The sequence below is a fragment of the Carica papaya genome, chromosome 9 (assembly GCF_054855325.1).
Source record: "Carica papaya isolate Zhongbai chromosome 9, ASM5485532v1, whole genome shotgun sequence".
NCBI classification, from domain to species: Eukaryota; Viridiplantae; Streptophyta; class Magnoliopsida; order Brassicales; family Caricaceae; genus Carica; species Carica papaya.
In genome coordinates, this window is record NC_142317.1 from 34,060,821 (window position 1) to 34,085,235 (window position 24,415).

Sequence of the window (24,415 nt, forward strand, 5' to 3'; positions counted from 1 at the left end):
AATCATAATCCAACATTAAACTAGAAGCAATAAATTATGTATTAATTTCCATTTTAGTTTTAGGATTAGAATAGTATGCACCACCACATTGTAAATTTTAATAATTGTTTTATATTTCATATACAATTATATATACAACTACCTATAAATAAATTACATAATATATTTTATCTTTTAACTTATATATTATTATACTAAGCTAACCACAAATATATTAAAATTCAAATATTATAAGTATATCTCCTCTCATAATGTTAAATAGTTAATCTCCTTTTTTGTAGTAAGCTCACTAATTTCCTTAATCAAATGGAAAACTTCAAATTGTCAACGCGTTAAGATACCTTTTTAATTAGAGAATTTTCCAAAAGAATTGGAAAATAAATTCTTACATCTCTTCTTCTTTATAGATTTTTAGAAAAGACACCAATTCCATACTTTTTCTTAAACAATAACGAGCATCTATATATATCATTCAACTCATACACTAACAATTTATATATTAGATAAATCTATAGATATTTATATAATATACATTTGCTAATAATTCATAGATATGATTATTCAACTCAAACACAAATAATTTATATATTAGATAGATCTATATATATTTATATAGAATTCGAATCTCATTAAAGATTTAGAACTCATTATCTTATAAATATATTATGAATTAACAACGATCAATCTAATTTTTTACGAACGAGTTATCATTATTTGAACGAAAAGATATTTTATCATGATTAAATTTTTTTAACAACGTTCTTAATTTTTTTTTTTTAAAGAAAACTTGGAAAGTAATATTGAAGTTCAATTTGACTTTGAGAGGTGTTTAGTACACAACAAAATGAAAAAAAAAGTTGGGTCTTTTTAATTCTTGAAAGACTTAGAGATCAGACTAAGGGAGATTTTTTTTTTTTTTTTTGATCAATTCTTGAATATCATCTTGTAAAAGTTAGAGTCATTATCACAGTTTCAGAAGATCTTCCAAAGTTCTGGTACCAAATATTGATATTAGTCAAAGCAGTTTTCACACCCCAAAACATAGCCTTCAAATGTACATACTCTTGAATATTTTACATGAGTTTAGTGCTATTCATGCTAACACATGGTTGAAAAATTATTTTTTGATGACAAACAAATGACCAAGAGATGACTCTCATTTTCTACTTAATTTTTTTTTTTAGAAAAAAAAATGTTTCTTAAAAATATAAGTATGCTCCAAATCTACGCGATAGGATGTTTTTGGTTTTTAGCAACAAAAGTTTCATATTTATTTCAGAGTAGGAAAGTTTTGAGAAGTAAGAAATTTTTTTTTTACATGGTTTCGATGCAAATGAATATCCTATTTAAATAAATTTTAGTAATAGTTAATTAATGTATGATAATGACAGTAATTAAATGATAATGACATAAAATGAGAATGACAATTTTTTTTTATTTTTTTTATGTTTGAATGATTGTATATTAATGTATGTTAATAACATAATTTTATTTGTATGATGGAATAATATAATTGTATTTTCAGTCAAATTAGTAATAGTAAATAATATATAAAAAATATATAATAAAAAAAATTAAATTATTTACCAATATAATTACATTTATATTTAAATAAATAATTATTATAAATTAAAATTTTATATTTAATAAAATAAATAATAAATTATAAAGATAAAAATAGAATTAAACATATTATATGAGGGTATAAAGAGAAAAAAAGTAACCTGACTGTCACATACCACCGATTCGGTGATTTTAAAATTCATCCAAAATTTGTTGGTCAGATACCATTTGTTACCATTAAAAGTTAAAACAAATATGATTTTTTTATACCAGTGGAGTACCATATATTAAAATTCTGTCATTTATTACGATTCAAATATAGTGGAAGTTGCGAATCATACATGGAGTATCAATGCAAACGAGAATGCGAAAGAGCATTACCATCATGGAGTACACGAACTACGTATGCTTGATTTTATTCTAAAGCAATAGATAGAATGCCGGCAATAACAGTGCCAACTATTAAGCTAAAAATGACGATGAATTTTTTCGAATTCTTTACCACAAACCTGCATCAGACCAACTACTCACAAGAGAACCATGAACCTCCCAGTGCTTCTCTCTCTCTCGTTGACTCTGGCTTCATGTTTTCCTTCGTGAAGCTAAGAAGAAAAACATGCGATTCAGGTTATTGTCATAAATGTTATCAGTCTGTTCAAACCCACAAGCTCTATCTCAAAATCCCTCTCCTCTGATAAATTTCCTTCCTACCAAATTAGAGCATCTTAATGTTATTTTTCATGTATTTAGTAAATATGTATATATGCAAATGATTGTGTACATGCGTATATCTGAAACCAACACTGACAAAGTTCGGATGGCAATGGAAAAGAAGAATTAGACAAACCAAAGTTCTTCTAGACTTTCATAACTTGGAAAATCATATGAAATTATGAAATCAGGTGTAGCCGATGTTAAATCCGTGCAGGAAACTGATGCGAGTGGGGATGTTGATATACTTAATATCTTATTCATGCACGAAATTGATGCAAGTTGTGGCAGATTATCCCAGATAATATGGGGCGGACAGAGAAAGGATGTTACTGGAAGGGAGTTGAAGGAAAGATTCCTTTTTTTTTTTTTTCCTTTTGAGAGTAGTTCCGGCCTTTTAAGAGATGAAAGGTAAAAGGTGCTAGTTTTCTGGTAAACTTTGTCAACTACTAATCTTTTAGATAATATTTAAAAGATATTATGAGTTCTAAAAATATTATTAAAATAATTATTTATTAAAAATACTTTTACTTATAAGTTATTTGATATTTAATAAAAATATTTATAAAAAATATTGTTATTTTAAAAAAATAAAAATTATATTTGGCAAAAATAAATTTTTAGATTTCAAAATTTAATTAAACTAAAATTATCTTCTAAAAATTACAGATTGTAGTTCTTGTACTTAAACCTATCAAAAGAAGGTTCTAAACTTTGGCTTTACCAAAAACATTTTGAACTTTGCCCGTTCACTTACAAAGTGCTTTTAAAATATAAAAACCAAAGCCAAAAGCCCAGTAAAGGAGCTTAAATATGCAAATAAACTGTAAGTGGTAACAATGTGAATGCCAACAAGTTTGCCCATCTCAAAATATTTTAGTGGTCGTGAAAGTCATCGGTGTATGCTTAATTTTTTATAGAAAAACAAAATGTTGCTTACAGTCCAACAACCTTTCAAAATGTCAATCTATCAGCACTTAGTCAGGATGCAGCCCAGTATAAATTTGAAATAACATACGCACAGAAATAGGGAGAGACAGAGAGAGATAGGATGGAGTCATGTTAAACAAAATGAAAAAGAAAGAAAGGCTTACCTAGTATTCAAGACCAAGGCCATTTAGCATCTCTCCATGAAAACCGACAGCCCCGAGAATTTCTGTCAGCCAGGAGCGCAGAGTTACTTGCATTAATTTCCAGGTGTTCGTCTTGGTATGACCCTGTCGCCTGAGAGCATCGAAGTTTTTGGTCACGTAATGAGGCCACCTCCCTATATGATGGGCAAGTATATCTTGGGTGTTCGATAAATGACACGTTTTTCCACCAAAGCTGAAAAGCCTAGAGAAAACATAGGGAGAAAATTAAAAAGCAATTTAACCTTAAAGGATAATGGAAATGTATTTCAAATTATTCCCTTTTAGCAATATGACTAGATAGGAGTGCGTTTGAAATGAAGACATGAAAAGATCCATTCTGATTTCAAAGTGCGAAAATAAATTTGAACTAACTTGTCTGGGTATGCAACGAACTTAGAATCATTAAGTATGCTTCTTTTCCCTCTGAGTGCATTGAAAAGATAATATATACTATCAAGTCTCCCCTAAAAGAGAAAAATAACTCTTTCCCCTTTCAAGTGCAGATTAATATTGCCCAAGAACTCAATTAAGCTACCAGATGCATCATTGTGAGGCACTTGAGACAAATTAATATCTTGACACTCAAGAAAAACCATTCCGCATATAACAAGCCTCACAAATGGGGTTCATACTTGTAAGATTTACAAAAATTAAGGGATCACTAGTTCTGATGGTTTCTAGTTTATATAAAAATAATATGAAGAAACAACCACTGTAATTTGTTCAAGCCAGAGAACAATTTGGGACATTATACTGTTGAAAATACTTGTGACTACAGCAAATTCCAGTGCAGTCCATGCCATTTTTCTTTACAGGTAAGTATATATGATCAGGATTTTGTTTCTCAAACTGAGCTCTATGTCAAATAGTGCAGAAACTATATAAAGTATACAACTAACTGCTACAAAGAGCATTAAACAGTAGTGAACTTGGCTTGGAGAGCATTAAACTGCTACAAAGATTCACAAAGATAAAATGATATAGTAATCCACAGTTCAAACATAATAACCACATGTCATAACTCCCATACTTCTATTGGATGAACTAATTTGGAAAATAGAAATATGACCTGTAGCAGCTCCAAGGCAACTATTCCACTTTAAAATATTTTTCAACTACTTTAAATGGTTGTAACATAAGGCTTAGTTGAGTTGACTAAAAGCTGAAATTCAATTTTGCAAACATGATTGTAACATAAGGCTTAGTTGAGTTGACTAAAAGCTGAAATTCAATTTTGCAAACATTTCAATTGCACTTACTTGCCAATATATCCACATTGCAACCTTGTGAGGCATCAACCAGAAGAAAATTGCATGATCCAATCCTGGTGATGAGGGGATCCTTCTGGCTTTCATGATGGCCACAAAATACTCACCAAGATCAGGGTGCTGCACTGTAATGGAAACAGATAAATTATCCCCAGGAGCATTTGCCCTTATGCTCCAATTTCCAAGCATATCCTGCATTTGTTTTTTCCAGAAATGCATTTTGTTTAGTTTGTTTATAGAGAATAATAAAGTAAGCTTCCAGATAAAACTTCTTTTCCTTGTTTTGATGAAAGATGAAAAATATGGAAATAAGGTTCCAGACAAAATTAGATAAGACATGAACACAAACTACAATGATAACCTGTAGAAAACTGGTTCATTTGAAAATAACCACTATTTACATTTGTATTATGTAGTAGTTGGCCTTTTCTTCGACAAGTTGCTTTCTTTTGTGGGATTACAACTTAAGCATTTCTCTCTCTGCCACATTTATCCAGATAAGGATTCAATGACAGAGATATAAATGCAGCCCTAAAAGGAAAGATTCAAATTCTTTAATAGAAGCCCTAAATCTGGAGAAAAAGAATGTAGACCAATAAGATCAGCACCCATCCTAATTTCTCTCAGCCTATTTTTGCAAGGTCCATAACTTGTGATCTTGTTATGGATCTCTTAGAGGAAAAATAAGACGCTAAAGAGGAAGGATACTTTCTGGTTCTTCTCCCTTTAGTGCCTATTTCGAATAAACTGCATGGGCTAGCAGCGATTTCCAAGAGTAAAAAGTACTCAATAACTTTCTGAATCTTGTATGTCCATTTTATTCTTTGCAGGACAGCCCGTTTATGGCTTACAAAAAACAGAAATAAAGGAAAATAAACTGTGTATAAACCGGACACAAACCAAAACCTACAAACTCTTTTCTTTTTTGAAATAAGAGAAACCTACAAACTAACTGCCATAACCAAAACTGGGCACAAGAAAACAATTAAATTAAAAAATAAAACTAAAACGTTATCAGATCTATAATTATATTTGAATTGGCAAGTAGATGATTATTTCTTAACTGCCGATTAGGACCATAACATTACTCCTCCACTTGGTGCTTATCCTCAAGCGCAAAGGTTGGAGCCACTGGCTCACAGTTGACAAAGTTCAGATTCAATAAACTACAAAAATGCCCTCCTGTTGTGCACTTTCTAGTGGTTCATCAAAACCTTTGGCCAAAAAGCTTCTTACAATGGTGACCAGCATAAATATTTTGGCCTCCTGCTTTATTTCTTCCAGATCTGAGTATAAATATACATGTTCCAGAATGAGAGAGAGACATAAAAGTATCCCTGAGTAAACAAATCGTAAACTGTTCACACTTCAGCAGGGTATCATGTCACTACCTGTTAGGAACAGAGGAGAAGAAGATTTCTGATTGTATTATGGACAACAAAAAATTTTATACAGCTTGTACAATGGCAAAAAGAAAAAGACAAAAACGGTTATAATTAATAAATTAATTTCAACTAATAAATGATTAATCTTAATACTCTCTCTCAAGATGGAGAGTACAAATTTATTGTACCCATCTTATTTAACAAATTGTCGAACTGTGTAGGATGAAGTACTTTTGTTATTAAATCTGCAAGTTGATTGCGAGTGGATATATGCATTGTCTTCAAGGTACCATCTTGAATTCTTTCTTGGACAAAATGACAGTCAAGTTCAATATGTTTTGTTCTCTCATGATACACTGGATTCGAAGCAATGTGTAGAGCTGCCTGATTATCACAGTAAAGCAATGTAGGATCTTGATGTTGCACTTTTAAATCTTGTAACAAATTCAGAATCCACACTATTTCACATGTAGTATTGGCCATAGAACGATACTCGACTTCTGCAGATGGCTGAGATACAACTTGTTGTTTCTTTGATTTCTATGAGACTAATGAAGATCCAAGAAAAACACAATAACCAGTCAGAGATCTTCTAGTATCAGGACATGTGCCCCAATCAGTATCAGAAAAAATCTTAATTTGAATGGTAGATGATGAAGGAAGGAAGAGACTCTGTCCAGGTGTTCTCTTGATGTACTGAAAAATCCGCAAAGCAGCCTGAAGGTGATTGGTCCTGGGAGCAGCTAAGAACTGACTCAATCTATTGACAGAATAGCATATATCAGGATGAGTTATGGTCAAGTACAACAATTTTCTAATTAGTTGCCGATAATTAGTGATATCACACAGAGGTTCTCCATCATCTTTGGATATCTTAAGATTGGGTTCCATGGGAGTAGATGAGGGCTTACAACCAAGGTACCCAGTTTCAGTTAACAGATCCGAAGCATATTTTATCTGACATAAGGTGATTCATGTGTCATTTCTTACAATTTCAAGTCCAAGAAAATATCGAAAAATTCCCAAATCTTTCATCTTAAATTTTTGTTTGAGTGCAACTTTGAATTCTTCGACGGCATGATTATCATTACCAACAATAACAATATCATCAACATATACCAACAATGCTAGAAAAACATTACTCTGATACTTGACAAATAAGGAGTGGTCACATTGTGACTGATGGAAACCTTCTTGAAGTAATACTTGTGAGAACTTGTGAAACCACTGTTGGGAAGCCTGTCTCAACCCATATATTGATTTATGTAGTTGGCAAACAGGTTGATGTGGAAAAGTCTCCCCCTCTCGAGGAGAATAGCCTGGAAGAATATTCATATAAACTTTTTCGTAAAGGTCACCATGAAGGAAAGCATTGGTAACGTCTAACTAAGTCAGACTACAACCATGAATAGCAGCCAGTGAAAGCAAAATTTTTACAGTAACCAATTTTGCAACTGAAGAAAAAGTGTCAATAAAATCAATGCCAAATTGTTGTGTGTAGCCCTTACCAACCAGACGGGTTTTGTGTCTCTCTACGGTCCCATCGGCTTGATATTTAACTTTATAAACCTACTTACAATCAACAGATCTCTTCCCAGGTGGAAGAGAAACAACAGAACAAGTATTATTGTTTTTTAAGGCACGTAACTCCATATTCATAGCGGTCCTCCAGGGCACAACTCTTCTTCTTCTTCCTCGAGCACGCACCCTACTGTGCGACAGGCGCAGAGCTTCATTAAAAACAGCCTGGTTGGAGTCAGGCGAGTGCATCTTGAGCTTGGGCTTGAGGCCCGGTGGATACCCATGTAACCAGCAACACCGGTCCACAGTGTGGCCCCCGAGCCCACACTGTGAACAGGTGGGTCATCTTCGACCTTGAGCTAAGGCAACAGAAGAAGCATACCTCGTAGCCGCCTCTGCACACGCGTTGAAGCCGATTGCACGGTGTCGTTCTTCTTACACCACCAGCGAGAAAACTTTCAAAATGGATAGCGAAGATTCCATCATCAGGATTTGAACCCTAACAGCAGCGTAGGAAGGATTCAAACCCATCAAAAATATCATTACAAACTCCTGCTTTTGATAATCATTCCAAGCCTTCATGTTTCCACAATGACAGGTTGGAGCTGGTTGGTAAGTTTTGAGCTCGTTCCAGATTGTTTTCATCCGCAGTAATAGGCGTTGATGCTGAGTGATCCTTGAACAAGGTTATTCATGCTCTGTTTCAGTTGGTAGATACGCGGAGCATTGCTCTGCTGATAACGGAGCCGCAAATCGGTCCAGATAGATTGTGCATTCTCATGGTATAACAAACTATCAGCTATTTCCTTTATTACAGCATTCAACAACCAAGAAGTTACCATGCTATTACAATGTGACCAAGCTCCGGCAGTGGAATCAGTATTGCTCGGTTGATCGTAAGTTCCATCTATGAAATCCAATTTGTTTTTGGCGTTCAAAGCTATTCTGATTGCTCTCTCCCATGTGTTGTAATTGTTGCCATTGAGAAGGTTCGATACCAAGACCAATTCAGGATGGTCGGCAATGTGAAGGAAGAAAGGGTTTTGAGAATCATCTGATTGCTCTCTAGTCATTGAAGATTGAAATTTGAAGCTTAATCACTGAGCTAAAAAATTGTTTGAGTAAAAAGGAAGCTTTGATACCATGTTAGGAACAGAGGAGAAGAAGATTTTTGATTGTATTATGGACAACAAAAAACTTTATACAGCTTGTACAATGACAAAAAAAAAGAAGACAAAAACAGTTATAATTAACAAACTAATTTCAACTAATCAATGATTAATCTTAATACTACCATGTGTCAGTATCCTAATAAAATACTCCTTTAACTACTATTTTATTTTTATCAGACAATAACAGATTGTTACATTTCTTTAAGGAAGAGTGGAGGTAATTTCTCTTTGGAAAAATAAAAACTAGAATATAAAGATGAAATGAATTAAATGTGCAAATGAAATTTGCAAGAAAACCGAAATACTATAATCAGACAGTTATGTTAGTTCAATGCAATATTAAGAAAAAGGGATACATATTAAGAACATGCGATTGGCATTATTTAATGAATGTGAACGAAAGGAGCAAGAAACAAAATCAGTCAAGAAACAAGAGAGACCTACCATGAAGGGGCTAACATGTAATGGTTTTGCCACTAAATCAGATTTTGGGTTGAAAACAAACAACACTCTTTCACCCCATGGTGTGTTCGTTACCTGAGGACATAAATCAACAACCCAGTAAGCAAAAGCATAATATCTTTATGCACCCACTAGACTAAAATTCAACGAAAAATAAAGGCATCAAGGCAACAATTATTACTAGACAAGCAAAGATAAGTAAAATTACGACTAGATATGGAACCTACCTAGCTTATAATTCGAGCAAAAAAGAAAAACAGGGGTCAAACAATAATAATGGAATAAATTTCAAACAGCATCTCAAATATGTTTCAAAATCTTTCTTTCTGGTTTTTATTTTGTTGATGGTCAAAGAATACTACTCAAACATCCTTCAAAGCATTTTCAAAATTCATGAAATTTGTAGATAGTTCTTTCATTTCTCTTAAAACAAAAGAAAGTTAGTAAAGAGAAAGGAGGGAAAGTTGCTTTGTTATCTTGTAAACTACCAGTAGCCTGCTAGCATTAATGTTTCTAGAAATAGATTAAGGAAGATAATGTTGTTCCTATTTTCTCCTTTTTGCAATTTATATATAATGATTATGAATCCCCTCTGCTTTGTGCCATTATTGAATGAAAACACTTCACCTTGAAGAGTTTCATCCTCAACAATTAAACAAGTAGTTCACTGTTTGACTTTCCAAGCATAAGTGTTGTAATCAGGAGTTGTTGATGCTCTCAAACAATACAATCAGCCAAGAAACCAAGAGTCATAACTAAGGATGCATCATGTAGAAATTGATTTACAAAGACCTACTACACTCGTGGATTTTATTTTATTTTTCTTTTGAGAGGATAGACTCTTGGATTCTAATAAAAAAAAATACAACCATATATCTTTTGGAGGCTGCTGGCTTGAGAGGATTAGTCAAAAATGTGTTTCACTTTGATTGTAACTCCGGCTATCCAAATATATCACTTTTTTAATACCAAAACCAGCAATAAACATAATTGGAGGAACTAAGCCTCAAAATGAAACTCCCGAGTGATGCAATGCTTTTAGTTACCACTTTCATCAGAAACTTCTCAGAGCCACGGCCTGAAATATGAATTCCGAAGGTTAAAGGGGGTTAAGACTTACTTTTTCTTCTTATATTTTAGTTTGCTTTTAGGGTATATTATTATCATTATCAGCATTCCTTCCCGGCTCTTCAATGACCTGAGTTTTAACGAGTACATAGATATTTAATTTAGCAAGAAAGATCCAAGCGTCATTTTCATAGTTGTTGTCCAGTGTGGTTAAAAGGTTTCACTTCTTCGGATTCAGATAAATGACAAGCTCTTTCTTGAAAAAAAAAAAAACAGTATTTACCCTTTTCAGGTAAGTACAAATTAAGGAGGAAAGGAAAATAAAGGAACAATCACATACCTCAGCTATGCATTGCTTCAAATGCTTAGTAGAACCTTCTATATCATAGCAGTAATACAAACTCAGTGGGTTTTGCTCGTATCCCACACTAGGAGGTATGGTCAATAGAAAACTGTTACAACACCAAACAAATACTATTTACATTTCAAACATAGCCAAATATTATTGCAGCATTTACTTAAGTAACACAGAATTGAAATCTGCAAGATTACAGAAAATAAAATTGAAACCTCCATATCAAGCTTGAAAATCATGCTCAAATTCGTTGCATTCACGAGAGCACTTAAACAATTTTAAAACGATGTGTTGAATTCAAATACGAAGCAGTTAAAACAATAGACAAGAGTATAATTAATTGAGTAGAGCCGCACATGGGACCAGTATTTTGAGTCATCCAGCGAGCTTCATCAGCCCACACTAGGAGGTATAGTCAATAGAAAACTGTTGTAACACCAAACACACACAATTTACATTTCAAACATGGCCAAATATTGTCTCAGCATTTACTTAAATAAGTACTACCGAATTGAAATCTGCAAGATTACCGAAAATAAAATTGAAACCTCCAGAGCAAGCTTGAAAATTATACTCAAATTTGTTGCATTCACGAAAGTGATTAAACAATTTTAAAATGACCTGTTCAAAATTCAAATACAAAGCGGTTAAAACAATAGACAAGAGAATAATTAATAGAGTAGAGCTGTACACAGGGACCGGTGGTTCCGGCCATCCCGTGAGATTCATAGGCCCACACTAGAAGGTATGGTCAATAGAAAACTGTTGTAACACCAAACTCATACTATTTACATTTCAAACATAGCAAAATACTACGGCAGCATTGACTTAAATTAAGTAACACAGAATCCAAATCTGCAAGATTACAGAAAATAAAACTGAAATCTCCAGATCAAGCTTGAAAATCATGCTCAAATTCGTTGCATTCAGGAAAGCACTTAACAATTTTAACACGACGTTTTCAAAATTTAAAATACGAAGCGGTTAAAAGAACAGATAGGAGTACAATAAATTGAGTAGAGCCATACACGGGACCAGTGGTTCCGGCCATCCGGTGAGATTCATCGGCCCACACTAGAAGGTATGGTCAATAGAAAACTGTTGTAACACCAAACTCATACTATTTACATTTCAAACATAGCAAAATACTACGGCAGCGTTGACTTAAATTAAGTAACACAGAATCCAAATCTGCAAGATTACAGAAAATGAAACTGAAATCTCCAGATCAAGCTTGAAAGTCATGCTCAAATTCGTTGCATTCAGGAAAGCACTTAACAATTTTAACACGACGTTTTCAAAATTCAAAATACGAAGCAGTTAAAACAACAGACAAGAGTACAATAAATTGAGTAGAGCCGTACACGGGACCAGTAGTTCCGGCCATCCGGTGAGATTCATCGGCCCACACTAGAAGGTATGGTCAATAGAAAACTGTTGTAACACCAAACTCATACTATTTACATTTCAAACATACCAAAATACTACGGCAGCATTGACTTAAATTAAGCAACACAGAATCCAAATCTGCAAGACTACAGAAAATAGAACTGAAATCTCCATATAAAACTTAAAAATCATGCTCAAATTCGTTGCATTCACGAAATCACTTCAACAATTTTAACACGACGTGTTAAAAATTCATATACGAAGCGATTAAAACAATAGACAGGAGCAAAATTAAAATTGAGTAAAGCCGTACACGGGACCGGTAGTTTGAGCCATCCGGCGAGCTTCGTCGGCGGAGAGATGATCAGGCGGGGCTTGGAGACTTCGATCGAGGTCAAAGAGACCGTAGCGAACGGAGTAGCGAAAAGAGTGGCGGACGGGACGGCGTCGGTCGTGCCAGACAGTGCCTTCATAAAGGGAGAAGGAGTCATCGCCATTGATGCGGCTGGAGCGTAAAGAGCAGAAGCGGCGGAGGAGAGCTTGGAAGGGGAGCAGGAGAGAAAGAGTGAAGGAGATGATGGAGGTGGAGACGATGGAGCCCAAGAGATAGAGCGCTTCCATTTTTATTTCTGATATTGAAGGTTAACCGTTGCCTCAAATATTACAAGGTAATATAATATATTCCTCGCGCCCTTTTTTTGTATTGGAAATTATAAATATATATATTTTTAAAAAGTTAAATAAGGATGTTTAGCTAATATTTTTTTTTTAATTTTAACGCGTTAAAATAATCGTAACTTTAAAATATTTTATAAAATTTTATTTTATTTCATTAATAATTTACACCATATTATAAGTGATGTAGCTCCGTATATAATTGTGATGTGACCACATCATCCAAGTTCGTAGTAGATATGGCCGACATGGTATATAAGTGGATGTTAAAGTGACAACATATAAATTTATTTATTTATTTTTTTCGTATTTCACATATTACTTCTATTTGAAGTATTTTCCTTTATTCGTATCATTTATTTTTTAAAAAAATTGTAATTTTTTCGTTTATTCATCTCTTTTGTCTTCTTTCTACAATTTGTCTCCCTCGTCATCGTCTAAAACATCATAGATGTATTGGTAACGAACCCAAAAATTTATTATAATCTCATCATCTTCTCATTCTCACATGAAAAAATTAAAACTTCAAGTATACATAAAACTCGTAATTTCTTTCTCGTGAAAATTATAGGTCATTGGTTCTTGTTTATTTGTCAAGCTTACTATTGTCAACAATGTTCGAGAATCCAAAAGCTAGATTTTTTCTTAGACTTTGGTCATAGTTTCTACATGGAAGTACATAAAGATAAACATTGAATTGTTTGTCTGGCTTATGATTAAAAATTTTGTAGCTGATTTTGGATATTTATAACTAAGGCACTGTGGTTATTAATCCACAAGAGTACATGAGAGGAAATAAGGTTATTACAAAATGACCAAGCATGACAACATATAGTTGAGTTTACTCGAAATGGGAATAATATAAATTTTTTCTTTTCATGGTGCCTCTCATTTGAGTTTAGTGTGACTCCTATTGATAAAATGTATAATGAAATATATATACATAGATGGTGTCTTTCATACGTTTATTTATGACGGAGAGATTGATCTTTTTAGTTTTGGATAATCGAAAGTTTAACTTTATTGATAATGAAGAGATTGCTAGCTATGATAATTATGTAAACTACGAGCCCAATCTTGTCGAACAAACACAAGATATTGATTGACTTATATAATATCCACATTTTGTCTGTTATTTTCTTTTTTTTTTTAATTTGAAACTCAAAATTCATATAACATTTACTTGGATTATTAATACCAGTATATTATATCACATCATTTTTACGAGTACTCAGTACACAAGTATTATAGAAAATATCTATTCTGAAGTTGTTTTGCCAAATGATGATAAAATAAATATATCTCATGTTGAAATAGTAAAGACCTTGTATGAATTGATCCTTCATAATGTTCTATATGTACCATGTTTCAACTTCAATCTTATATCTATTCGAAGATTAATTCAGGACTTAAAATGCTATCTCATTTTATCACATCAACTTTGCGTGATATAGAACCATTCTATTTGTGTCATGTTTTAACTTTAATTTTATATGTATTAAATAATTAACGTAAGACTTAAAATGTTATCTCATTTTCTTACAACAACTCTGCGTGATGTAAAACCTTTTGACTTAGAAGACAATTAGAGTGTGTGAAATCAAATATGGTTTACATAGTTGCATCAACATAAAATGTCATTCTCCAAGTCTAGCTAGGCATTATCTGCAACAATTCCTTCCAACAATAGTCAAAGTGAAGTTTTTTATCTTTGGCATTTCTACTTAACACATTTTTCATTGCGTGTATATGAGTATGTTACAAATGTATCAAATGAACCAAAATGTATGCCTTGTTATGCTTGTCAGCTTGCTAAATTGCTTAAGTTTTCATTTAATTTTGATATCATATATTATGACTTCGGGGGTTTGCAGTAAAGTCTCCTATGAGGAATATCACTATTGCTCGCTATTATAAACGATTTCTAAATATGTAATTGGATTTATTTATTTAAATTTGAATTAAAGCATGACTTAACTTGCAAAGTTTTTGCACATTTATACAAACACAGAGTGATAACGAAAAATAGTTTGAAATAAAAGGTTTTTTCGTAGAGGAGAGAATAATTTATCAAAGTTGTGTTAAGATAGTAGAGCAAAACAAAAAAATAGAGAAAATACATTAGTAAATCTTGAATATTATCGAAACCAAAAAGTTCTAAAATAGGCTTAATCTAAAAAATATTGGAGAGATTTCATCCTTAGTGCAATATATTTGATAGACAAAATACATACACCTAATAGTTTTCGAATATTTGGGGCCTTTGTTTCCATTTTAGTCAACAACATATACAAGTTTGATTCGAGAGCAAGAAGATTGTATTCTTGGAATATCCATTTAGAATCAAGAGATACGTGCTTATGAAACATGAAAATATGGTCTTCCATAAGAACATCTTCCCTCGCAAATTCACAACTAATAGTACTACTGTTGCCGATCGTATGATTTCAAATTGCCTGTTACACGAAACCACAACATACGTATATTAATAAACAAAATAATAAAAGACCTAAATTAGAATATATTTTTTTAACTTGCATAATTAATTATGAATTTTATATATAAATCTAAAAAAAGTTCAAGAGGCTTGAGTTTGTACAATCAATACGCTTTGAAAATAAATTATTAAATTAGTTCTCGAAGTTAATACTTATTATAATTTGATTTTTAATCTTTTTCGATTACAATTCAGTCCTTTATATTTCTCGTTTTGCTTCTAACTTCTACATTCCTTCTATTTCCTAATTTAAAAAGTTGGAATTGGTTAAATCATATTCATACACTTTAAAGAACAATTTAAAAAAATAATTTTGACTAATTGATTAAGTTAATAAATCAATTAATTACTAATTTGTTCTTATTAATATATTAATTTAATTAATTAATTAATTAAAGACATTTTTTAAAATAATTCTTTAATATCCAAATATGGTCTAATTAATTTTTATTTTTTAATTAAAAAATGGAATAAAATAGTACTAATTAGCAAATTTCATAAACTACTAACAAAAAAAAAAAAAAAAAAAAAAATTAGTGTCTACCGTAGGTCCACATGCAGCAGATCCTGTCCTCCGTGTGACATTAACTATCAGTTACTTAGGGTTGTTCCAGTTTGGCCACCAACTGTACCATCCAAAATACTAGCGTAACCATTCATCTTTCCTGAACCTCCATCCGTCTAACAAATCACAGCTTGCCACGTGACCTCCGACCGCAGTACGCTGACGTGGTTCTCTCCTATTGGTTTCTTTAAAAGTCTGCGATGTAGAGGAATAAAACCCTGACTCGGCGAACTGAACTAAGAGAAAATTTGCGTGCGTTGAAAATCCCTCAATTAAATCGCCAACGCTAAAGAGAGCAACCCGAAAATTAGAATTAAAAAAATAATAATAATAAAAAGAAAAATAGAAAGAAACTGTCAAGCTGTTTCTCAGTTTCTCCGCCACATTCCCACATCTCCTTCTTCTCTTCTGTATAAATTTTCATTTTTCTCTCTGCTTCTCTTCTCCCATTCTTCGTTTCCTCTCTTTCCCAGTCTCTCTGAATCTGAATCTGAAGGAGTTGTCCGGCGTCTGGGAATCCAATGGCTGCAATTTTCCAGGGAGTGGGAGCTGCTACTGCTTTATCACATTCCAAGAATTTCAATCCTCGATTCGTTTCTGGTTTGTTCTAAGTTTCTTGCTACCTTTTATTTATAATCTGTTTTAAATTGAACAAGCAATGTATTTTGGTCTACTCTCTTCTCTCGCTTTGAATTCAGTGATTTGTAACTTACAACCGTCCAACCGATATAATGACACAATTTCTGCGATTAGTGTTTCTTCAGTAAATTGAGAAATTAGGATCGGATGTTATCGCTTTTTTTTTTTTTTTTTTTTTTTCTTCTTTTGATTTTCTTTTTCCCGTGTTTTCTAACGAATCAAATAGAGATTGCTTGTAGCTTGGCATCCTTTTATGACGCAGGAAATTTATCTTATTTCTTCTTTGATTTCATTCAGCTAGGAAGGCGAGTTTCGTTGTTGTCAGATCTGATGCGAACGTCAAATTTGGTTCTAATCTGAGAGGTCGCAAGGCAGAGCAATTCACCACTAATGCTGTTGCAGTTAATTATCGCACTGCCTTTCCTTATATTTTCCTCTAGCCTTTTAATCTTTGGCTTGCATTTCTTTTTCTTTTATTTCATTTAATTCCTTAGGTTTTGAATTTTTGGCGTTAATTTTCATGGCCTTGTGGTTTTGTAGACGAAGGCCGATAATTCTGCGATTTCTTCAACTTCAAAACCTGGGTATGCTTTTTCTATTCCAATTCTTGATTGTTTGAAATAAAAACTACTATAGTGCTAGCTATTGTATTAGCTTGTGAGATGCTATTGCTGATTTAATATTTCTATACATCTGATTTCAAGAAATAAGTAGCTACCCGATGCTATTACTGGCTCATTTCTGTATAGAACGTTACATATCCTGATTGTTTTTTCCTTTACGCTTACAAGACTGTTTGTTTGATTTTGACTGATAGTGTTGGCCTTTCCATATTTCTGTTTGGTATTGGAGCTTGACTTCCTAAATTTAAACTCTGTAGATCACACTCTCTCCTGGTTGCCCAGAATTGGGCGTTTGTGTAAAGCCTGTTGTCTGTGTTGGTTCACCAGCTCAGATTTGAGTTTGCTATGCTTTATATTCTGCACTTATGCATGAGAGGAAATGTTAAAATATAAATAATGAATCTGGAAATTGATTCTGTTATCTAAGCGTTCAAGATAATTGGTAATCATATGAAATATTCAATTGATAGGTTATGGAATTTTCTTTTAATTTCATCAATTACTTATTGAAAATTTCAAAATCATGCTACATCTTGAAAGAAGGGTGAAAAGGGAACCCTGTTTCTCTCTTCTCTGCTAGCCACTTTTTCTTATTCCTTATAATCTCTGAAATTCTTTTTGTAGGTTTTGGGATTAATACTATATTACATATGTTTCTTAATTATAGTCTTTGGAGAATCTTATTTCTAAATCATTTTTTGATGGCTGTGACATTGATGGTCTTTAATGTACTTTTTCTGTTGATCTTGGTCTCAACAGAACGAGCATTTCTCGCTAAAAAGATTATTAGATATAGTGGCTATGCTCTAGCCTTTTCACCCTAAGTCAAGGATTAGAATTTAGAATTAGCTAAACTTTGTCATCTGATGCCAAGTATTCAAATATGCTACATTATGCGTGGTTCAGTTCACATTCAATCCTTACTTCTAATTTCCATATTATGCTTGGTGTCGTAATCAAAACATAAGATTAGTAATTTCTATTTCTAAGTTCTCTATTAGGCATTGTGTCGTAATCAGAAGAAAATTTTTATTTTTTTAATCTACCACAATCCCGACTTGAATTCCTTGATGCTAGGGATTCTACTGTTACCTTCTAAGGTGGGAGTTGAATTCCCACCATCACGGGATTCAAGATGGTGATGGTGGTAATGTAAACACAATAAAATGTTAATTGTGCGTATCAAGGCTAATATAAACTTTTAACTAGAACCAGCTGCAACGATAGTATTCTTCCTACTAGCTTGATTTATCTGTTCTTCAATCTATAAAATATTGCTGATTGATGAGCTTTGGGTTCAATAATTAATTACTTGGTTAAAAAATGTGGCATCTATAATCATATGTTGCTAGTTTGGTTGGATATCATCATGTTGAACTACTTGAACCTTTACTGCCCGGATTAACTGTTATGTTCAAGCAAAAATTGTACCGTGTTTTCAATATTTCTATGTTGGGCTTCATTCATAGCAATGCTTTCCAATCTCATTTTCGGGGTAAACTGCATCTTTTTGTGTCATCAAAACTAGTCCTGAGCTATAGTATTTGTTACATCTTGCCAAGTGGTTGCCTGCATTAAATTTTTCTTTTGGCTTTCCTTTCTGTACTTGTCACTCCTTAATTGCCAAAAAATCGTGTTTTTCTTCATAAGTGAATTCAAATACATAGTTTGCCAGGATCCCTCAAACCCACAGTGATCTACTTGTTGAATTTTTAGAACTGATTCATGGTAAGGATTTGCTAGGGTTTGTTTTGGTTCTCGATCCAAATATCAAAAATTTGGGACCCGAAATTAAGAAGGATTCAACAAAGTTGGTTGAGTAAGATTCTAAAGATAGGGGAAAGGAAAAAGACTGAAGAGAGAACAAAAATTTTACATTTAAAAAGACTTCCTTTCAAAATTGAATTGAGATTAGTTACGGGTAAAATGAAACAGCAAGGTGTCCAAATGTAGAGCAAGAGTCCTTCCACTAGTGCTTTCTTGTTGGGAATTTAAAATATATTGATTATCTTCTTTAAAAGCCTGTAATACAGTAATAATTTCTTTTGGAATTTGTAAAATAATTATTGGTACTTTTGTTGTAACTACAAAAAGAATTGGAAACCTAGATCTCTTTTCATAGAAAAATGATCAAGTGCCAGTGGAGATGTATGACTACAGTATAGCATATGATTGTAATAATGAAACTAGTAAGTAATTTGATGGAACTCTGAATCAAAATAATGTACTAGCTAAGTCTACCCTCCTTCAAACATAAATTTAACATCTATCTTCATACCTGTATTTTGTACCACCATCTGAGTGCACTGCATTTTGGTGACTATTTTCCTGCATCTTTGGCACATGTGATTTGAACCGACTTTAAGATGAATTTTCTTTATCTTGTTGTCAATTCATGCCTTACCAACATCTCATGGACCTGGACATTTCCTAGTTTATGTTTCTTTTGATTTACCTGGCCTCATATTCATGTTAATATAGCCAATTCTTATTCCCTCCTTAACTTGCATTCATTTTTCATGAGAAATTAATCAAATGATCTCTGACGAATCTGCGTAGTTGGATGGAGGCAATTTAGTACAACCTTAATTTTCTGTACTTCTATCCCTTTGTGTAGTTGTCGTGTGTTCATATTGGTTGATATATACACTCTTCCAGACATGAACTTCTGCTTTTTGAGGCCCTGCAAGAAGGCTTGGATGAAGAGATGAACAGAGATCCTTGTGTATGTGTTATGGGCGAAGATGTGGGCCACTATGGAGGCTCATACAAAGTGACCAAAGGCCTAGCAGAGAAGTATGGGGATCTTAGGGTTCTTGATACACCTATTGCAGAGAATTCTTTCACTGGTATGGGCATTGGAGCTGCCATGACTGGACTGAGACCTGTTGTTGAGGGTATGAATATGGGATTTCTTCTCCTTGCATTCAACCAGATCTCTAACAACTGCGGAATGCTCCACTATACATCTGGTGGCCAGTTTAAAATACCAATAGTTATTCGTGGACCTGGTGGAGTTGGCAGGCAACTAGGGGCTGAGCACTCACAACGTCTTGAATCATATTTTCAGTCTATTCCTGGTATCCAGATGGTTGCATGCTCAACCCCTTATAACGCCAAGGGCTTGATGAAAGCTGCAATCAGAAGTGAGAACCCAGTGATACTTTTTGAGCATGTTTTGCTCTACAACCTTAAGGAGAGAATTCCAGATGAAGAATATATCTGTAACCTTGAGGAAGCTGAAATGGTCAGGCCTGGGGAGCATGTTACCATTTTAACCTATTCCCGGATGAGGTATCATGTAATGCAGGCTGCCAAAACTTTGGTGAACAAAGGTTATGATCCTGAAGTAATTGATATCAGGTCTTTGAAACCATTCGACCTTTACACCATTGGGAACTCCGTTAAAAAGACACATCGTGTTCTGATTGTGGAGGAGTGCATGCGAACTGGCGGTATTGGTGCTAGCTTGACAGCCGCTATCAATGAGAATTTCTATGATTATTTGGATGCTCCTATCATGTGTTTATCTTCACAGGATGTTCCAACCCCATATGCCGGGCCACTTGAAGAATGGACTGTGGTTCAGCCTGCTCGGATTGTAACAGCAGTCGAGCAGCTTTGCCAATAGTTGCAGTCCCAGTTGCAGAAGTAGGCAAACTTCCGGACAAGTTGATTTTTTTTAGCACTTCGGCCCAAAAAGAGCGGTTTGTCTTCCATGGCTTTGTTTTTTCTTTTTTGGAATGTTTATTTATTTTCTCGTTTAGCAATTTTGTATTGTTAAAACATGCGATTATTTTATGGAGTTAAAAAGGGTTTTTGTCTGTCCTTCTGTACTAGATTGGTAACTAAGGTCTCGTTTGTGTACCAGTTTCAGGTAGAATAGTTGATCATAGGCCTGTTTAAGCTTTTGATAAAGCCATGTAATTTGATGGACTTGTAATTTTGTTCTACATCCATTTATTTACAACTTCTGAACTTTGTTAGATATTTCATTTATCAAAATCTCCTTAGATTTATTCATGGTCCCTCTCCTCCTCAACCTAAAACCAGTTTTACTCTTAGAGAATTCAAATATGAAAATCTTATATCCAAAACACACCACTTAGATTCAAAAAGATCATATTGTGCTAGGCTTGGATCCTATCCTTCCTCCATGAGGAAGTCTTTTCCTTAAAGTTTTTGACAATTCATTTAAAGTTTGGGAGATTCTACAAATTGCTTTTGGTGCAATCTCTCAAACTTGTTAATTATAGTTTCATGTGAACCTTTAGAACCTTTCAAAGGATCTATGGTAGCTCCAAGTACGATCCTTTCATAAACCCATCGTAGCAAACACGGCATAGAACTAAACTCAGTAATGGTAATACTCACAATTTTGGTTCCTCCAACAATACTAACTTCAACAAAACTCTACGGAAATATGATATCGTGCTACCTATTGCTGCCACAAGTTGTTACGAAACCAAAGAAATCAATCAAGGTCACAAACAATACGTACAATCCTATCTTGGGGCTCTCGAGCTTCAATTCTTCGCTCACACGGTTTCTAAAGACACTGGCGCCATGCATCATGTGACCCTAGATATCTCTAATCTCTCACGACGACTTTTGAATACAAGGGTACTAACTAACCCCTACGTAGATAATGACCAAGGTTTAGATATTTTCTATACTAGTAGCGCCTTTAATTCTTAAAAACCTTCTATATGTTTCCTCCATTACAAAAAATCTTCTATTTGTTAATCGCCATGGTCGTACTACAAAGATAATCTTTATGCAAGGGCGGACCGATCATGATCTTTACAAATTTCTACTACCGGGTCACCTGAGGACTTTGAATATTGCTCGTGCTTTTTTAGATCAGTGTCGTGCACTACAAAATCCAAAAATAAATACAAAATAGACTCAACAAATTATGTCAATGTTAGTATCTCGATTCGTAGATTTTTGTAGCACTTAAAAAGCGTCGAAAAAGGAAAACTAGGTGCAAGACCGAGTCTGGACAGCACTAGTAGGGTTTACAACGACACTTCAAGGTAATGTTATAACGTATACGTATGTGTATAGAACACGAACATGTTTAAAATATATACGAACATGATTCAGAATTTTGTCTGCAGACAGCATATGTCTGCAATCCTTGTGGGCAGACGAGGACATGTACATTCATTAGATACAAAGCTTATATCTTCTGGATTTTTTTCAGTTTTATTTTAGATCCTTACAATGATGCAAGCTGGTGTCCGTATCTGAATTTTGATCTACCCATGTGAGGAAATTTCTAAATAGAATCCAGTAATTATTAGCATGTTTGGTGTGTAGTTGCACCAAACGTTCCTAATAAATGTTTGGTTTAATAAAACCTTCTTTTATTCCTTCTACCACCTTAATTTTGTATATATATATATATATACATGCATTATTGGATATATTCATATACATATATGTGTGTGTGTGTGTATATGCATATATATATACACACACACACACTTCACGAGTTGCTTTTCAAGGGCTAGTGGGCATTTGGGAGCAAAACACAGTGCTGCTGTCCTGTAAAATTTTATTCTGGCCGGCATAGAACAAGATGGGTCATAATGCAAAAATCTTTTTTGATTCATCTGTTCAAGAGTACTGTGTGTCAAAGACATGCATAAACATGTTTATATATAGGATTAGATGCTCTGTATATGTATATGTTGCTATGCGTGAATGTCAGAATCTATGTAGTTGAAGAAATAAGAGAGAGTTGAAAATTTTTGGAGCTTAATTTTTGAAGGTTTTGGTGTAGATACATGCACCTTATTTATGGGTCAAAGTGTTAAAATATGTAGGAGATATATATTCTATAGTTCTAAATAAATTACGAGACAAAATTAGAGATCAAGTGATATTGTATAATGAATATAGGTTACAATTAATCGTAATTCAAATCCTAAAATTATTAGATACATAGGTTGAATTAAGCCGAGAATTAATATTATATACGGGAAAGAGACTTCCGTTCAAAGTAGAGTACGAATTTGTAGTTTGTTAAATAATTAATTGAACTAATTATTCAAAAAACTTAAGTTAAAAAAAAAAATTACGTAATTAATTATTTATATTATAATGTGTTCACTCGTGTATAAGATTATTAATTTTTTTTTTATTTAGTAAAATTAATTTTTTAATTGAAATGAAATAAAAAGACTTCGATCATCTCAAAAGTTAAAATTAATATAAAAAGTCGAATTAATTATTTATACTCTATCAGCGTTTACACACTAGAAAATTTCTCATGCTTTTAGGTAGGCGAAGAGGTTTTCCCCACTTGTACACGTGCGTGATGCGTTTTTAAAAAAGAAAAAACACGTATTTACACTTTTCGTGTTGTCTTGACAATTTTAGGTTCGTTCTTGTCACTTTTATACGTTGTTTATTCGTTGTTTAGGTTTTCTCACCATGTCCTAATTGTTTTATGCGCGACAAATTATTGTTATTTTTCTTTTACCTTATTCTTTGTTTCATTGTCTTCTTTTTCAATCATTTTTAGCTACCAAATCAATATAAACACCAACAAGCTTTATTACTACGTATATCATAATGCAATTCCAATCCAAATCAATATAAATATCTATACATATGTAACATACATATATATATATATATATTAACTATCTAAGAACCCTAACCAAACGTAACATGCTTTATTAATATGTCCCGATCATCACCGTAGATGCTTCTTGCATTGATTACGTGCTCGTATCACTTTATATCTATACTATATCTATCGTATATATACTTTTTAACTCTCTAAGAACCCTAACCCACAAATATATACAGTCTGTGCCGTTAGAATTCTTGTTTTGAATGAGTTATTTTAGAATACAATGACTTGGAATGGAACCCTTTTCTTTGGACAGACACAGGCTGGTAGCTGCAACCTTTGTCTCGCTGTGATTTCAGAGCAGACAAATCTTGAAAGTGGGGTTCAGATTATGTTGATTATATACCAAACATAAGTAGTTTGTCTTGTCTAAAAATCTGCATAATCTTTGGCAGTGTGTGTCTTAAGACATAGCTGGTCCAAGTTGGACTATAAATCTTTAACTAGATCTTCCCATGTGGACAACTTGTAAAATCGAATCTAATTATAGTCCTTTCTTAGGACGTATCTATACGACGTCGTTTACTAACATTAAGTAACTTTCTTGTAAAGAAAAGATCAATATAAAATATTTATTGAAACCATCGTAAATTAATAAATTAATCAAACGGTTTAATATATTCGTTCTTTCTGAGATACAGTAGACGAAATAGTTTAACGCATACGAGAATTTGAAATTTGGTTAACCTTCGTACTGACTTAATCGTGTGAGAGCGTTAGATCAATTTATCTACAAAATG

The 24,415-nt window shown here is 33.2% G+C and overlaps 2 protein-coding genes across 3 annotated transcripts; one reads left to right on the forward strand and one right to left on the reverse strand.

Annotated features, from left to right (window-relative positions):
* Positions 1 to 1,848: 1,848 nt before the first annotated feature.
* Positions 1,849 to 12,692, reverse strand: LOC110826314 (DUF1365 family protein). 2 transcript variants are annotated; one of them, XM_088211349.1, is made up of 6 exons: positions 12,341 to 12,692; positions 10,624 to 10,735; positions 9,198 to 9,290; positions 4,667 to 4,867; positions 3,369 to 3,609; positions 1,849 to 2,270 (listed from the first exon to the last, which is right to left on the reverse strand). In XM_088211349.1, exons 1-5 carry the CDS (start codon positions 12,646 to 12,648, stop codon positions 3,376 to 3,378), a joined length of 948 nt encoding a protein of 315 aa, XP_088067475.1. In that variant the 5' UTR covers positions 12,649 to 12,692; the 3' UTR covers positions 1,849 to 2,270; positions 3,369 to 3,375. The 2 variants fall into 2 exon arrangements, with proteins under 2 accessions (XP_088067475.1, XP_088067474.1); XM_088211348.1 differs by having other exon boundaries at positions 1,849 to 2,165; positions 12,341 to 12,691.
* Positions 12,693 to 16,081: 3,389 nt separating this feature from the next.
* LOC110826317 (pyruvate dehydrogenase E1 component subunit beta-3, chloroplastic-like) lies at positions 16,082 to 20,979 on the forward strand. The gene is made up of 4 exons (XM_022056935.2): positions 16,082 to 16,364; positions 16,701 to 16,804; positions 16,944 to 16,987; positions 19,685 to 20,979. The coding sequence occupies exons 1-4, from the start codon at positions 16,286 to 16,288 to the stop codon at positions 20,655 to 20,657; spliced, it is 1,200 nt and encodes a 399-aa protein (XP_021912627.2). The 5' UTR covers positions 16,082 to 16,285; the 3' UTR covers positions 20,658 to 20,979.
* Positions 20,980 to 24,415: the final 3,436 nt, after the last annotated feature.